The sequence below is a fragment of the Ranitomeya variabilis genome, chromosome 1, assembly GCF_051348905.1.
Source record: "Ranitomeya variabilis isolate aRanVar5 chromosome 1, aRanVar5.hap1, whole genome shotgun sequence".
Classification (NCBI taxonomy): domain Eukaryota; kingdom Metazoa; phylum Chordata; class Amphibia; order Anura; family Dendrobatidae; genus Ranitomeya; species Ranitomeya variabilis.
In genome coordinates this window covers 70,064,228-70,080,984 of record NC_135232.1, presented here as the reverse complement: position 1 = coordinate 70,080,984, position 16,757 = coordinate 70,064,228, and the positions used below count along the sequence as shown (strand labels likewise).

At 45.4% G+C, this 16,757-nt stretch overlaps 1 protein-coding gene across 3 annotated transcripts in view; it reads right to left on the bottom strand.

Annotated features, from left to right (window-relative positions):
* The window catches only part of DHX29 (DExH-box helicase 29), an 84,958-nt gene that overhangs the window by 20,772 nt on the left and 47,429 nt on the right, over window positions 1–16,757 (bottom strand). For all 3 annotated transcript variants that reach the window (XM_077284996.1, XM_077285013.1, XM_077285005.1), the window contains exons 7-16: window positions 12,887–13,009; window positions 11,646–11,772; window positions 10,516–10,671; window positions 9,026–9,191; window positions 8,660–8,783; window positions 5,838–6,440; window positions 4,209–4,352; window positions 3,403–3,579; window positions 1,739–1,879; window positions 1,291–1,435 (exon numbers count right to left, since the gene is read on the bottom strand). In XM_077284996.1, the coding sequence (XP_077141111.1) occupies window positions 1,291–1,435; window positions 1,739–1,879; window positions 3,403–3,579; window positions 4,209–4,352; window positions 5,838–6,440; window positions 8,660–8,783; window positions 9,026–9,191; window positions 10,516–10,671; window positions 11,646–11,772; window positions 12,887–13,009 (1,906 nt within the window). The remainder of the gene's footprint in view (window positions 1–1,290; window positions 1,436–1,738; window positions 1,880–3,402; window positions 3,580–4,208; window positions 4,353–5,837; window positions 6,441–8,659; window positions 8,784–9,025; window positions 9,192–10,515; window positions 10,672–11,645; window positions 11,773–12,886; window positions 13,010–16,757) is intronic.

The window sequence follows — 16,757 nt, the reverse complement described above, 5'->3', positions numbered from 1 at the left end:
TGGGTTCCTGAATATCATCCTCATCCCTTAGCAGACACCCAGAAGGGGAGGAGAGGAGACATCACACACGTCAGCGGACTCCGCCCATAATTACTGCAGTGCTGTAATGTGAGCTAGTTGTACACGAGGTTTTTCTGAAATTTCAGCAGCTGCTCCCCCTAGTGTTTAAAAGTGGAAATTCCTAAACTTTTAAAATTATTTTTCATATTTTACTAAATTATAAACAAATGATAATATTTTTTAAGAAAATGTAAACATTAATTCTTTACATTTTTACAATTGCTGTAAAAAAATTTTTTTTGATGGCACCTTCCCTTTAAGCTTGCTTAACAATCATGGTTCTCGACAGCACATTGTCATGTATAAAAAGAACATGTGCTGCCGAGAATGACAATCCATGAGCACAGAATGATCTATTACGGATGGTTCTGTGAGCATAGGAAGTGCAGTCGGATCATCTATCTGTAAAGGCTATTAAACAACCACCAATAGGCAAACATGACGCCGATTTGTGATTATTTAGCGGCTGCAGGTCGTGCAGTGTAAACACCTCCTTAGACAGTGTAGAAAAGGTCATCAATGTCAGATTGGTGGGGGTCTTACTACTGGCACCCCCATTGGTCAGCTGAGTGCAGCCTTTTCACTGTTTATCAGCACACCGCCGTACATTTTGCACTGACTGCCCAGCCCGAATACTTAAAGGGATGTTCAGGCCACAGATGTCCTTATGATAGGTCAATAATATCAGATCAGTAAAGGTCTGTGACCCGGCACCTTCATCCATCATCTGTCTGCAGCTCCTTATACTATGTACATTTGGCTGCTGCAGGAGCTGATCGCTGATCAAGGGGGGGCCACATATTGGACCCCAACCCATCTCATATTGTTGACCTGTCCGAAAAATAAGCAATCAATATCTAAGGCCTGGACAGTCCCTTTAAATGGAACTGGGATGTTACGAGCTGCAGGTCTGTGCCTGGTAAAGAAGACGGTGGCCATGAGAGTAATAAGGGGGATACTGGGAACCAGACCTTCATCAATGTGAAATTGACGATCTATCCTAAAAGGACATTTATCAAAATTACAGGCAGGGAAACCCCTTTAAATGCAACCAAAATCTACAAATTCAATTGTGACTGCTAATCTTCCCACCTATGTTCTACTTTACAATATAGGTAGCAGATCTGCCATGCTGGTGTCTAGAAATAAAAGTAATGGTGGCCCCCGTAGTGACAGTCCCCAAGCTTTCTCAGAAGCAAGAAAGCTAATAAAGGAACTTTATTAACTTACCCAAGAACACCAGCAACTCCAGGACCAGATCTAGATTAATTCTGTTAGGGTTCATGTACAGGATGGCATGCTGCGTCCGGGCTGAATACTTTTGATAAGAGGGGTTTACATCCATCGCAGAACCTGATTCAACAGGGATAAACTCCTACAAGGAAAAAATCATTTGTACTGTTAACCAGTGTGGCTTTTTTTGTAATGTGTCCCACTTTTAACAAGTACCTGAGAACGATTTTAGACAGAAATGGTAAGCGGAATTCTATAATATAATATTGTATACAACACAGTTGGCCACCAGAGGGAGCGGTTTTAAAATCAATGGCCACTAGGGGGTTGTTTAATTCAAATGAATGGCCACCAGAGGGAGCCAGTCACTAATCCTGGTGACCACTTATAACGCTCCCGTTCGGCCGTGCAGCAGTAGGAACACGTCCGGGCTCCTCCTCAGCACCTGGTATTTCTTGCTGACTCCTCCTTTGCTGGTGACATTAAGGGTTACTTCTTCTTCATCCTCCAAGAATTTCTGACAATACTCGGAGTCCTGTTCCAGGATAAAGCCCGTTTCTTCAACAACATCCTCCAGGTGAAAAACCTGCAAAAGCCAAACGTCATTTGTGATTATGAGGAAACTAGAAAGACTCATAAAGCAATAACTCTGCTATATAAGGAGGCTTATGACTGATAGATCCCCCCATATGGTGCGGTATGATTGGACTGCGGTAAAAAGAGGCAGCAAAGGTGGCGGCCACAGTTTATATTGGGAAAATCTGGCGACAGGTTCCCTTTAAAGCAAGTGTTTTTTTTCACATTATAATTCATCATTTATTAGAAAACAAAATGAGCAATCTTGCGGTTTTCACACTGGCCCCTGGGGATTTTTAGACTAATTCTTTCTGTCCTTTTAGTGAGTTTTCAGCAGGCTCATTATCATCAGAGTCGGGATGACAATGACTGGTAACACCTCTATACACAGCTGATAACACAGGATCCACCAATCACAATAGGTCGCCGCTCCCACCCCCCTTCACATTGACGTTTGCACACGCTCATTAGACGCTCCAATACAAAAGACGGAGTCAGAGTCTGTTCATTGCTGCTCATGTGCATGTGAATATCCTAAAAAAACAGGAAGTTAGTCTAAAAGGCATTAGATTTCTATTTTATATAGATTGCAATATGGAAAATAAAAAAATGCCAAAAATATTTTTTAAAAATACATTTAACACAAAAAAAGAAGCAAATTAGATTGTGCAGGCATGCTGGAAAAAAAATCTACAGCAGAAACACTGACCTTCGGATTTGCAGTGTGACACGCCGGCCGAGGATCAGTATGGGTTTATTTTTTTTCCACTACTATGATACTTATGACCTGTCCTTGAGGTTATCAATATCTGATCATGGAGGTCCAGCACCCCCACCAATCAGCTGTTATTAGCTCTGCACACAGTGTACAATGCAGAACAGCATAGCAGGAAAGGAGAAAATCCAGCTCAACGATGCAGTGAAAAATCCATAACTTTATTTCACTTCAAAAATAGCGTGTAAGGATAAAACATCAGCACATTAAAAACCAAGATCAACGCGTTTCTGGTGACAAAGCACCCTTAATCATGATACCTGGTACATGTCATGTTTCGTGCTTATATACTGATATCCGGTCGACACACCGGTATTGTAATCAATTGAGTAAATCAGTTTCACAGAATACACATAAGCGCATAGCGCCACTCTCCGTGTAGTGGTCGATGCCAGGAACTGCAGATCAGCTCCTTCTTTTTTATTTTTCAGCAGGAGCTGATCAGCGGGGTGCCGAGAGCTGGATCCCACCAATCTGATAATGAAGACTTATTCTAACGATAGATCGTTAATAATATCATAAAGGCAGGAAAGCCCCTTTAATAACACTTTTGCTGCCACCTATACATATTATATGTCGTTCCTTTAATACTTCCTGCTTTAGAGTCAAGCTTGTATCCAGCACCACAAGAAAGCCAAGAAAAAGGAATAGAATCTGAACCTCAGCCAACAAGTGACTGAAGGCCCAGAGTTGTAGGTGCAGTAATGATGAATATACGTGTCACCCCCATATACAAGCATTAGCCGCTCTGCACATGCCTCCACTGGGTACGTCCTTCCGGAAATCCTTATGATGGGGCAGTGGGAGAAGTAGCTGGAGAACTTATCGCTGTCCACGGTGGCGCTCATGAGTATGAGGTGCAGGTCCGACCGCTTGTGCAGGATCTCTCGGAGGATGATGAGCAGGAAGTCCGACTGCACCGTCCTTTCATGAACCTACGACAGACAAATCATGGACGGTTATCCACACGTAACCATGAGACCGATCAATCACCGGGCAGCTGCTACAAGAAAAAAAAACCAAGGTGCCGAAAAAGGTCAGGGAGGCCCAGCGCTTGCACACTGCAGTACTTTACTCTGCCCTCAACAGCGCAGATGCATGATGCCAGGGAGCCATGAACCAACAGGAGGGCGGCGTTGCAAGAAGATGGGAGGCGCAGGACCCGGACATGCGAAGCCCATCAGACCGGGCCGAACAGGACAGCCCCTGGGTGAGTATAATAAAACCAATGTTTCTTATCTTTCAGGGCAGACCGGGGGCTTATCTACAGCAATATAGAATGCTGTATATCAGCCCTGAAAGGCAGTGGCCGCATCTTATATTGGCCAAACCTGGTGACAGGTTCCCTTGAATATCTTCAGACCAGACAACCCCTTTAAGTTCTCTTAGGAATAAATGGTGTCAGAGGTGCCAGGCAGACGACAGATACCTGGCCGGGCTGAGTCTGCATGTCTATAGAAGAGCAGTGGATGGACAAACCCTTGCAGACATCATAATTTTTCGCTGCTGTTTTGCCCATGATGGCACTTAGAATAATACAGTAAATGTGTGCAGATATACTTGCCTCGTCCACAATGACGTGTGTGATGCTCTTCAGCAGGCTGTCCTCCTGTAGCCTCCGCAGTAAGATCCCTGTAGTACAGTACAATAGTCTGGTGTGTTCCCCCGTTCTGGATTCCAGGCGAATCTGGTAGCCACAAAGGGAATTCTAGAAAAAAATTGATTTTGGTACAAATTTTAAGATGTACAAATGTTCCAGGAATGAAATTCCCCGCTGTCAGAGTGGAACACCCTACACATTTGCCTAAGGGTTGCAGTTAGAATTGGGGGTTCCACTCTTTAGGTACATCAGGGGATCTCCAAATGAGACATGGCGCCACCATTGATTCCAGCCAATTTTGCGTTCAAAAAGTCAAACGGTGCTCCCTCCCTTCTGAGCCCTGCCATGCGCCCAAACAGTGGCTTTCCCCCACATACACAGTATTGGCGTACTCAGAAGAAATTGCACTACAAATTTTGGGGTCCGTTTTCTCCTGATACTCTTGTGAAAATAAAAAAGTTTGGGTGTGAAGTAATTTTTTGTGTGAAAAAAGTTAAATGTTAATTTTTTTCCTTCTACACCGTTTTAGTTCTCGTGAAGCACCTGAAGGGTTAATAAACTTCTTGAATGTAGTTTTGAGCACCTTGAGGGGTGCAGTTTTTAGAATGGTGTCACTTTTGGATATATTTTGTCATATTGACCCCCCCCCCCAAAGTCACTTGAAATGTGAGGTGGTCCCAAAAAAAATGGTTTTGTAAATTTTTTTAGAATAATGAGAAATTGCTGGACAAGTTTTAACCCTTATAACTTCCTAACAAAAAAAATTATGTTTCCAAAATTGTGCTGATGTAAAGTAGACATGTGGCAAATGTTATTTATTAACTATTTTGTGCGATATGACTCTCTGATTTAAGGGCACAAAAATTAAAAGTTTGAGAACTGCAACATTTTTAAAAATGTTTCCAAATTTCCATAAACACAAGTCATATCGAAGAATTTTTACCACTAACATGAAGTACAATATGTTGCAAAAAAAATCTCAGATTCACTGGAATCCATTGAAGCGTTCCAGAGCTACCAGAGCTATACCCTCATAAAAAGACAGTGGTCAGAATTGTAAAAATTGGCCTGGTCGTTAAGGTCAAAATTGGCCACTAAGGGGTTAAGGGGGCTTGGAAAACCTCTATCCCCAGATTGCAGTTTGTTTTGGAAAAAATAAACAAAACAATGAACAACACCTTTACCATACTCACCCTCCACAGGTCCAGTGCGGAGTCTCGGCTGCTGCTCCCAGTGTAAGTAACTGTATGCACTGCTAACGTCACATGGACAATGCTGCGGCCAATCACTGAGCTCCTAAGTTGACAGCACGAGCTGCTAAGAGCCACAGAGCTCAATGATTGGCTGCAGCTCTGTCATCAATATTGACACCGGTCCAGAAGAGTCTGAGACAGACCCGGGGAGGGGGAGTATTGAACAGCTTGTTTGTTTGTTTTTTTTTTTTTTAAATAAACTGCAGCCGGGGGGAGGGTTTTTTCGAAAACTGGAAAACCCCTTTAAGGGGATACGCTTCTGATGCTGATGAAATATGAATAATCGATACCTCTTCGATAAAAAAGAGAAAAGGGTCTAAATCATCTGCCCTCCACTTACCTTCCCACCAGGTCCAGACTCGCACCCCAGCTCTTCACACACCCGGGTGGCCAGACTCATGGCGGATATCCTGCGAGGCTGAGTGCAGACAATATTACACTTCCCTGAGGCCCACTTGTTGAGGAGCATGTCTTCCAGTAAGAAGTGGGGCACCTGGGTACTTTTACCACTGCCGGTCTCACCAGCTACAACGATAACCCGGTGCCTGCTAAGCATTTCTAAAATATAGTCCCTGTGGGCAAAGACGGGCAGCTGCCGCCGGTCGCTCAGCAGCCTTTTATACCTCGCTGAATCACGGCACTTGGAGAAAAGGTTCCTCACAGGCTCTAAATTGTCTTTTTCGACTAGATTTAACGTGTTCTGCACCAGATCGTCTGCTCCAGCCAAGTTTTCCCAGGAGTCTTCCGGGTCATCAGATACTTTGCTAATCTTCGCTGGTTTTAGCTGTTGCTGTCTCAGCTTCAGCTTATTTAATAATTTGGCAATGAACATGTCCCGAGGCTTGTTGACTTCAAGTTTGTCCTTCTCTTCCTTACATTTCTCGGCATCGCTCCATTCCAGCCAAATGTCTCTGTATGTCGGGGGCAGCAACTGATGGACAGACTAAAGGGGAGAAAATGTAATGTTTCAAAAATTAAAAAGAGGTCGTGGCCAAGTGATCATTCACTGAAAGATGTTCTAACTTAGAATGATAGAATGTCTGTAAAAGAAATACGCAAGTCATTTTATCATTGTGACATTTGAAAAAAAAAAAAAAAGATCATGTCTTAAAGCATATCTTTCACCACATTTTACATGTTGAACTGAGCACATGATTTAACAGAGACGGCATAGTGAAAAAAAAACATTTCAGGAGAAATCAGCAGAGTATTTGACACCTAATGAGTTAATTTTCATTCTGTCTAGGTGGGTGTTAACAGAGAGCTTTCACTGTGGGCGTGTGCTTCTTCCCTCTGTATTACTCTGACCAATCATAAACAGGCAGCAACACTTAGAGGAGAGAAGAACGCACCCCCACAATAGGTTAGAGCAAGGATCCAAAACCTGTGTCTTTGGAGCCACATGTGGCCCGGCTCGCAGCTGTTTGGCAATTTGGTATATTACCACCACGTCTAGCAAACCGCTATGAAGAGTAGATCTGGATGCGCATATACTGGCTTTGGGGATAAAGAGATAAATTAAGTGCTAAGCTGGACATAGGATGATACTGCCAGATAAAGGGAGGGCTTGAAGATGAATGCGATAGTGTTGTAGGAGTGCCTGATGCAAGAATACCGAATAAAGGTAAGGTGTGAACCCCTAGACGTAAGTATTCTGCCTTGGTATGATTTCTGTGGGGAACTTTTGGCTGTTATCATACCGATAATGGGGAATCTGGGTGTCGCTACTCTGGTGGAGGAAGGAGCTGGATGTCACTATTCTGGGGTATTCAAGTTGTGGCTCACAACCCTTTCTCAGAGCTGAATGTGGCTCTCAAGGTAAGAAAGGTTGGGTATGACCCATAAGTGTGAGTTGATGCTGCTTCTGTGTGAGAAATAATGACACCCTGCTCTGTTCAGACTGTACAGGGATTACAAATTGCAGACATTAGTGCGATTACTGACACCTTTGAGCTCTCATCTCCAAACAGGAAGAGGGGACAGTGCTATGAGAGGTGGATAGCTGATGGAAGGGTTTGTAATGTGACAATGTTATACTCAGCTGTGCAGTCCCTCCCCCCCCCCCACACACACTAACTGCTTGGTTCTTATCTGAAAGGTGTTATTCATCTGTGCTGTACTCCCAGCACTTTTCAAATCATGCAGGCAGTTAGACCAGGAGACCAGGGCTGTCTGAAATCTCACCTACTGAGAAATCAGTTGTAAGCTACATTGAGGGCGTGTTCTTCTGTCCTTTGAGTTTTGTGGCTTGCTTGGTCAAGATCATACAAAAGGGAAGAAGCACACACACCCCAGACAAATCTGTCTAGACAACAACCATTTATACTTACTGAAAATAATCGTTTTATTTCACTCCGCAGCCACTACTACATCCTGTGTCCAGTTCAACATGAAAAATGTAGTGAAAGGTCGTGCTCAAAGATGTAATTCTTAGTGTCAGACTCCTGGTGGCATGAATTTACATTCATGGTTTCCTGTGTCCCCAATTGAAGAGCCCGAGAAATGTTTGAAGCCTCATACCCATCTTTAAAAGTCATCACCCATTCATAAAATGTTGGTGTTTGACCACTGGGTCTCCCCAGTAATCGATCCTGAGAACAGAGCTCTACAGAGCCCAGTCTGAATGGAACAGTGGCCAGACATCTGCACCACTGCTCCATTCATGCCTGGAAAAAGCTTAGTGCTCTGCAATCTCAGGCAGTCCCACAGAGAATGAACGGTGTGGTGGCGCCTATGTTTGGCCACCGCACTATTCTTATTGGGCTCTGTAGACCTCTTCTCAGGTGGAGGGTCCCACAGGTCAGACCTCAGCATGTTGTGGATAGGTGACAACTTCTAAAGATGGCAGTAACACTTCATGACTTGTGATGCTTTAAAAAAATCACAATTCATACAAAAGTGGCATAAAAGTGGAGAATCATCTCTAGACAGAAGTGTTATACGTAAAGTTGCACCAAAATTGTCAAATATTGTGCAACATTTTGCAGCGAAGCCTCCAGCAAAACAGACATTAAAAGTACCTCTCGTTTCCATAACTATTTCCATGACAAGGAGGGAAAGAATCGGGCAGCGAGTGAAGAGCATTATCATTAGCATTTAGAGAAGGTGGTCACATAAAAATGCCACAACAGAATACTTTTGTCATGGAGGAACATCTCATACCTGGCCTTTAGTCAGCTGATACAGAGCTAACGTTGCAGCAAGGTGCTGAGCTTGCATGTTGTCCTCAGTGACAATTGTGGGGCACACAGACAGGCGGTCTTCATTCGATTTTATAATTTTCACTCTAAAAGGACAGAGACAAAATTACAATGTTAATATTAATTCTTTCCCAGCATCATGAATGGCAAGTCGGCCAGCTACGCATCCCGTACTCGGCCCTAACGAGACAGGAGTGATATTTATGGGATAACGAAGCTGACTGACAACCATCATTGACTCTTTCTTGGTGCTGTACGGGTCTTCACCAAGCAAGACCACTTGGACAAGATAAATATGGTGAACACAACACAATGCAATGACGCTTACCTACTTCTCCAGTATCGGCCCACAGGAACCTTCTCAAATGAGGGGTTTGGACTTTTAGGATAATGTTTCCTACACCAATCGATCAAGAACTGCTTTGGAGATTTACCCGTCCAGCTGCGAGACGTGTAGTCAAAGTTCCGGATGTCGAGAGGCGGTTTGGTTTTAGCTGAATTTAAAATAATCATCAGGTGAAAACAAAAAATTCATGGATTAGAGAGAAAGAAGAAAAAAATCCTAAGTACATGTAATATTTAAGAATGGGCCAAATAAATAATTTAAAGGGAACCTGTTAGAAACTTTGAACTCCTCCCCTAAACATCTATATGACTGTTTAGCACTTTTAAAGATAAGCCTTTCGATCCCTTTATGACCCCAAAATGCTTCTCCAGCAGAGAGAAATCCCATTCTGAAGCTGTGTCTGGAGGTGCAGTGTGGTATAAAGATGAACTTACAGATTCTCAGCTTCAAGCTGTATTTTATACCTAACAGCACCGTCCCCCCTAACAGCACCATCCCCCCTGGTAAACTGACAGGTCAGTGGTCGTATATTAGCACAAAGTCTCTGTTAGGCTACGTTCACATTTGCGTTGTTGGGCGCAGCGTCGCCGACGGATACCGACGCATGCGTCCCTATCTTTAACATGGGGGGCGCATGGGCATGCGCCGGTATGCATTGTCTAGCGTTGGCTGACGCATGCGTCATTTGGGCGCAACAGTCCGGGCGCAGCCGACGCTACATGATGCAGTTTTTCTGCGGCCAAAATTCATGTAAACGTTGAACGCATGCGTCAAAAAAACGCTGCGTTGTGTATCCGTTTTGCGTTGCGTCGGTGACGCTGTGCCCAACAACGCAAATGTGAATGTAGCCTACACCAGACAGGAGAGGCTGCTAGGCAGAGATTACAGCACGGGGCTGACGAGCTGTAAGTGCATCTTTACCCTCCAATGCACTTCTATATTACATTTTTCGCTACTGGAGCAGTGCTTTGGGGTCATAAAGGGATCGACTGGCTAATGATTTAAAGGGCTACACTAATTATATTAAAGGGCTGCAAGGTTAACACTTTCTGGCAGGTTACATTTATGGCTAAGTTCTCACTGCTGTTGAATTTCATGGCTAGAATTGAGCACCATCAGTCTATCAAACTATGACAAACCCTATTATAAGCCAGTGAGGTACATCACGTGTCATTGAGGTCACACCGATGTGCCCCTTTTTACTTCTTGTCTTGAGATGAGTGACACGAGCTTAGAATGAAGCTGCTGTAATAAATGGAGGCTATGATGGACTTTCTCATCATGAAATTACGAAACATTAACAGCCCAGAAAAAGGGACCAATTAGATCACGTCATTTATATTGAAATCCGATTCGATGTTCTGGGCGGCACTTACATTTATAATTCTATAAACATCATTTTTTATTTTGTAATTTTTGTTACATTATGTGCACCCAAACAGGACAAGTGCACGTTTTCAGCTTACTGATACCTTTCACCTCTTGGACCTCACTGGCGTTGTCAAACAGACTGAAGTCTAATGCCGCGTCATCCCGAGCAGCTGCTGGTGCTTTTTTACATTCATTCTTCTCCTCGGGAAGTTTCACTGCCGAATTAAACACTGGGTGCTGCTCCAACATCTTCATTTCTGTACAAAAGAGAATTACAAAACAAAGAAGCAAAAGTGACAGGCATACTGCTCCTCCTCATACTGCTCCTCCTCATACTGCTCCTATGCAGGTTTTAAAGAGACAGGAGCCAACGGTGAGTTCTTTTGGCTTCCATCAGGCAGGTCTGTATATCGATTTCTAACTGTACAGGAAAGAACAGCAGACTGACTTTCCTATTGAGAGGGTCCCGCAAAAAACCATCCACCGTGGAAGCAGAAAACCCCTTCAGGCACTGGAGGCATGCTCCATGCTTGTCATCGGTACTGGAAGTAATGTATTACCCGGGATGTGATAAATGCAAACTGGATTTCTCAGAACATAAAGCTACACGTCTCAGCACTGAACCAGAGCTTTTTTTTCAAGGCATGAAGAGAAACACGTAGTCTTTTGTTATTCCAATAATTCCAAATTTTCTCCGGTACCGATGACAAACATGGAGTATACCTATACATGCAGTCTCCAAAGGGGTTTCCTGCCTCCATGGTCCACTCTTTACCTATTCTAGGGTCTACCTTGAAGGGCACCATAGGAGAACAGCACCGGCTTGCAGCAGACCCTTATACTTCATATAATCGTACACTAGCGTTGTGGCCATCGTTAGCACCACTGATAAAGGTGAGCAGTCCTGCTTTTCCACCCTACCCACTACAACGGTCAGATTGCGGCCCTTTTTGTTTCTCCCATCTCTCTTCTGAGGGGGTTAGCTCCAGCTACTCCTACACCTTTTTTGCATTGGGTTTCTCTGGTGGACAGAAGCCAAGACATCCATCCACACTGTGGTAACTGTCACTGGGTGTTTTGGGCACATACGCTCGCATGGTAAAAGTGGCCATAAACTCAGTAGGCACTTGGCCCACACAATACTTTTGTTTCACCAGTACCTGCAAAAAACAGACAAAAAAATCCTGTGCTTATCACAGCTTTTCTTACAAGATGATGCTAGAGGTTGTACCTTGCTGACATTCCCGGATTTTGTTCTGCGCTTCCTTCTGGCCGACCTTGTCCTTTGCTTGCTTTGTGCCAGCAGCTTGTGCTTTGGCATCCAACAACTTCGCTGTCAGCTCAAGATAACGTTCATTCTACATAAAACACGAAATGTAACATGTAAACATGTAAAGCGCCATGGAATAAATGGCGCTATAAAAATGTATAATAATAATAATAATAAAATGCAGAATCATCAGCGGCGCTACAGAACACTGTCAGCTCCATGCAGTGCTGGTGCTGGCTGTGTTATACAGACAACATCTGCAGTAACTGCAGCCCTCTCCAATTGCGCCTCTTTAACTATGTAAATTCTGCTGTCAATCATAGAGTTGTAACATTTAACCCTGGCAGCCGTAAGCCTTCTGATGGGCCCATTTGACTCAATATTTGTGCTCCTATGAAACCCAGCCAGTGGCTGGGCTTCATAGGAGGTTGTTAAAGGAGTTGTCACCTTTTACAACACTTTATGTTATAGCAAAACAAAGTGAGAATTAATTACCCTCCCCGGTCCAGCACAGACTTTCCGCCGCTACATAAGTCTCTGTTGATTGTCTGCAGTGCTGACATCATGTCAACAGCGCTATAGCCAATCAGTCACCTCAACCGCTTGTGCCATCTACATGGGCAAAGCTACTGAGCTCAGCAATTGTCTGCAGCGCTGTCAGTTCTGCAGAAAAACAACAGAAATCAGGGCAGTGGTGGAAAGGCGGTGCTGGGCTGGGCGAGAGAAAAGAGTTTGTTTTGCTATAATTACCGCTGGTTTGAGCACAAAGTGTTATGAAAGGTGACATTCTTTTTAATTTCAATATATACTGCAATACTAATGTATTGCAAGCCATCGACAATCGCAGGTTTGAGTTCCCTGGGGGGTACTAAATAAAACGTCAAAAGTAGTTATATAAAAAAAATATATATTTAAATCAGCCATCTTTCTCAATCTGCCAAAAAACAATTTATTAAATCAGTTCTCTTACTAAATCTGCTGTGGTTTTTCATACAGAAGGAAAAAGAAAGCTACGTGTGAGAATATCCTATAATGATGATGAACACATCGTGATACGTCTCGGCTCGAAAGTGTATCCATTATGGATCCCATGTGTGATGGACGACACTGTTATACATACACGATAAATAAAGTCTATTACTGCAAATTTAACACACTGAGTGCACATGTGCCTGCACCATGCTGGGTATGTGGTCACCTACAGGGTCAAACGTCTCGATCTCGGGGTCTTTCTTAAGATCCAGCTCTTCCTCCTCGTCACTGCTCTGCTCTGCATACCGGAGAATCCACTCTTTCATGCTCATTTCCTCCTTATCGTTACTGGCCTGGAAAAAAAAATAAAAAAAAACATTTATATCAATAGGTATCGTATATGATTCCTGGGAATATTTATTACTGATATCAGAGATAAAAGTTATTTTTATAACTTTACTTTCCTAATTTGCATCTCTCATTCCTTTCCACACATGACAGAGCCGTATGAGGGTTCATCATTTTCCACAACTCATAACTTTTTTTTTATTTTTCTCAAGATGGAGCTGTTAGGGCTCGTTTTTTTTCTTTCAGTGGTGAGCTAACTTAATCACTCGCACCATTATGTGGCACATACTACATTATGATCGCTTTTTAATAATTTTTTTTAAGGAAGGTGCAACAACTGAAAAACAGGAATTGTAACGTTTCGGTTTATTTTTTTTCTCTTTACATCAGTTACCATATGGGTTAATTAATTTGATATGTTGCTAGATTAAACTTTTATAGATACAGCAATATCTCTTTTTTTAGGGGTAGTACCAGGCTTGTTTTTAATTTTTTTTTTAACCTATTTTTTTGGTCTGTATACAGCAGTACTTCTATTTCTTTCTCGCCTCATTGGGGGACACAGGTAACCATGGGTGTATGCTGCTGTCACTAGGAGGCTGACACTATGCAAATAAAGAAGTAGCTCCTCCCCAGCAGTATACACCCTCCGACAGGCACCAGGCAACTCAGTTTTTGCTTAGTGTCTGTAGGAGGCGGACCTGGATCTAACACCAGATCCGCATTTTCTTTTACAGGGATTTGTTGTGTGTATTAACCTTTTCCCTTTCTTTTTCAGACTCTTTCTTCAGGGTAACAGGATGCAGTTCTTCTCACCCTGTCTTCCCCACTTTGAGTGACCGAGAGAGCAGTGTGGTATCACCCACATCGCACCCTCTCGGACCCGCTGGGCAGGACTTTGTCCTCTGCCACCCTTTCGGGTGTTCAGGGTGACTTTCTTCTCGGTGGCCAGTCCTGCCCGTTTCCCCTCCTCATCCCTCTCCTCGGAGAGGGCTGAGAGGAAGACGGCGGTCACTTCCGGGGCTCGCGGCGCAGGAAGGAGGACTTCTTGCAGGACCCTCTACTCTTCCAGGGATCCTGATGCGTTCCTCATCTCCGGGTAGGGAGCCTTCAAGCAACAGTACCCCCCTCCCCCCCCCGTCCGGCAAGCAATCTCCCTGATCTTACCCGGCTGGATGTGTTATACCCTTTTCAAGGGTATAAGGAAGGGGGCTACAGTTTCGGGGACCGGGATACGCAACACCGCGGGTCACGTTGGCATTTCACTCCATTTTATTCAAACCTGCCATTTTTTTCTCTCTCTCCCGGCTTCCTTCTCCTTCATTCGGCGCTTACGCGCCTTCTTGTGGCGGCCGGCATTATTGCGGCCGGGAGTTCAGCGCTTGGGGGCGTTCCTTATACATCCCCCCTGCGGCTACCGCTGTCGCTGTCCTTCAGCAGGCTCAGCGCTACTGCTCTCTCGGGCTCTACTACTCCCGGCAGTATTTCTCCTCTTCTGGACAAGGTAATATCCACCTATGTCCGACCCCACTCCGGCCTTTGCCACTACGGCCATCCATTACGCCTGCGCTCTCTGCAAGAAAAAGTGGGCCTCAGGTCAGCCTTCCCCTTTCTGCCCGTCCTGCGTTCCCTCCACCATGTCAGCTCCCCTGGAAGCTCCTAGGTCCCGGGATGAGTGCACCCCCCCTCCCCCGGAGTGGGCTGTTGCAATGTCTCAATCAGTGTCTGACCTGACTAAGGTGCCTCAGTCCCTGGTCGAGGCACTTGAACGTATCCAGCTTCTCTCTAATGCCACCAGTGCCACGAACGCCTCACACGGCGATTCGCTCGCACCTGTCCAAGACCCTCACAGAGGCAGACCGGACAAAAGAGACAGAAAAAGGACCTTATCTAGATCCTCCTCCAGTTCCCCGGACCACATCGGGATTCTCCTATCTGCCCGTTCCCCCTCCTCGCAGGCGGACGTCGGGTCTGATTTATCCTCTGTCGGAATCTGACTCTGATGCAGATCAGACTTCCGGAACACAGGATATGGTCGATAGCCTTATTTCAGCTATCATTCAGACGCTTGATCTTAAGGAGGATGAGGCAAGCTCTCAGGACGTCTCCGTTGCATTTAAACGGATTAAACGTCCCTCTAGGGTTTTTCCTAATCACAAGGAGTTTGACAACACTACCTCCACTCACTGGGAAAACCCTGGTAAGCGTTTCCCTGGCAGGAAACGGCTAGACGTGTTGTACCCTTTTCACTCCGACCTGGTCTCCAAATGGTCCGAGTCTCCTAAGGTCGACCCGCCCGTGTCCAGAATATCCTCACAGACAGTTCTGTCTATCCCGGACGCGGCTTCCCTTAAGGACCCCTCGGACAGACAGATTGAGGCACTAGCAAAATCGGCATTCGAGGCCTCCGGAGCCTCCCTTTGCCCTAGTTTCGCCTCGTCATGGATAGCCAAGGCTGTATCAGCCTGGGCCAAGACCCTGCGCAGGGGCATTTTGGCCTCTGCTCCTGCTGAGGAACTGTCTGATTTGGCGGATCAGATTTCTCTGGCAGGAAAATACCTCATGAATGCCTCCCTTGATGCGGCGGCCTGCTACACCAGGGCTAACGGCAACATTGTGGCCATTCGCCGGATTCTCTGGCTAAAGGCGTGGAACGCTGACCCCGCCTCTAAGAAATCGCTCACTGGTCTGCCCTTCCAGGGTTCCAGACTCTTCGGCACGCAGCTAGATCAAATGATCTCGGATGCCACGGGTGATAAGAGTACCTCCTTACCCCAGTCCAAGCCGAAACGTCCCTTCAACAGGAGGGGCCCCCAGTCCTTTCGTCCCTTTCGGTCCTTTACCTCGTCAGGAAACCATCTGGATCTTGGGGCCACAGGTTTTCCAATAAATGACGGGTCGCCCCCACCTGGAACTCCTTCCAGGGTGGGAGGCCGCCTTCTTCTGTTCTCAGAGGTTTGGCTTTCAGTAGTCGACGACGCCTGGGTCAGGGAGATCGTCACGTTAGGCTACAAAATAGAATTTTCTTCGCCCCCAGGAAGTCGTTTCCTGCTCTCTCGTCCTCCCAAACAGCCCTCTCATCTCACAGGGCTTCTCCAGGCCGTCGATTCGCTCCTCGCCTCATAAGTCGTAGTGCCGGTGCCTTTTTGCGAGCGGTTTTCGGGTTTTTACTTAAACCTGTTCGTGGTTCCAAAAAAGGACGGCTCCCTCCGTCCGATTTTGGATCTCAAGCGATTGAACTGCCATCTTCGGATTCGGCACTTCAGAATGGAATCTCTGCGCTCGGTGATCGCGTCCATGGAACCGGGAGAGTTTCTGTGCTCAGTGGACTTTCGGGAAGCGTACCTTCACGTTCCGATTTGCGTACAGCATCAGAGGTTCCTCCGCTTTGCGATCCAAGAGCATCATTACCAGTTCACGGCCCTCCCCTTCGGGCTGGCGTCTGCTCCCAGGGTCTTTACGAAGGTCATGGCAGCTGTCATGGCCATTCTGCGTTCAAAAGGGATTCGGGTAATCCCATACCTCGACGACCTCTTGATCAAGGGCTCATCCCGTCGGGATTGCAGCCAGAGCCTAAAGCTTACTCTGGACACGCTGGTTCGCCTTGGCTGGATAATCAACTACCAGAAGTCTTCCTTGATTCCAACCCAGCGTCTGGAGTTCCTAGGCATGGAATTCGACACCTTTTGGGCTCAGGTCTTCCTTCCCAAGGAGAAGTTCCTTTCTCTTTGTCGGGGTGTCAGAGCTCTAAAG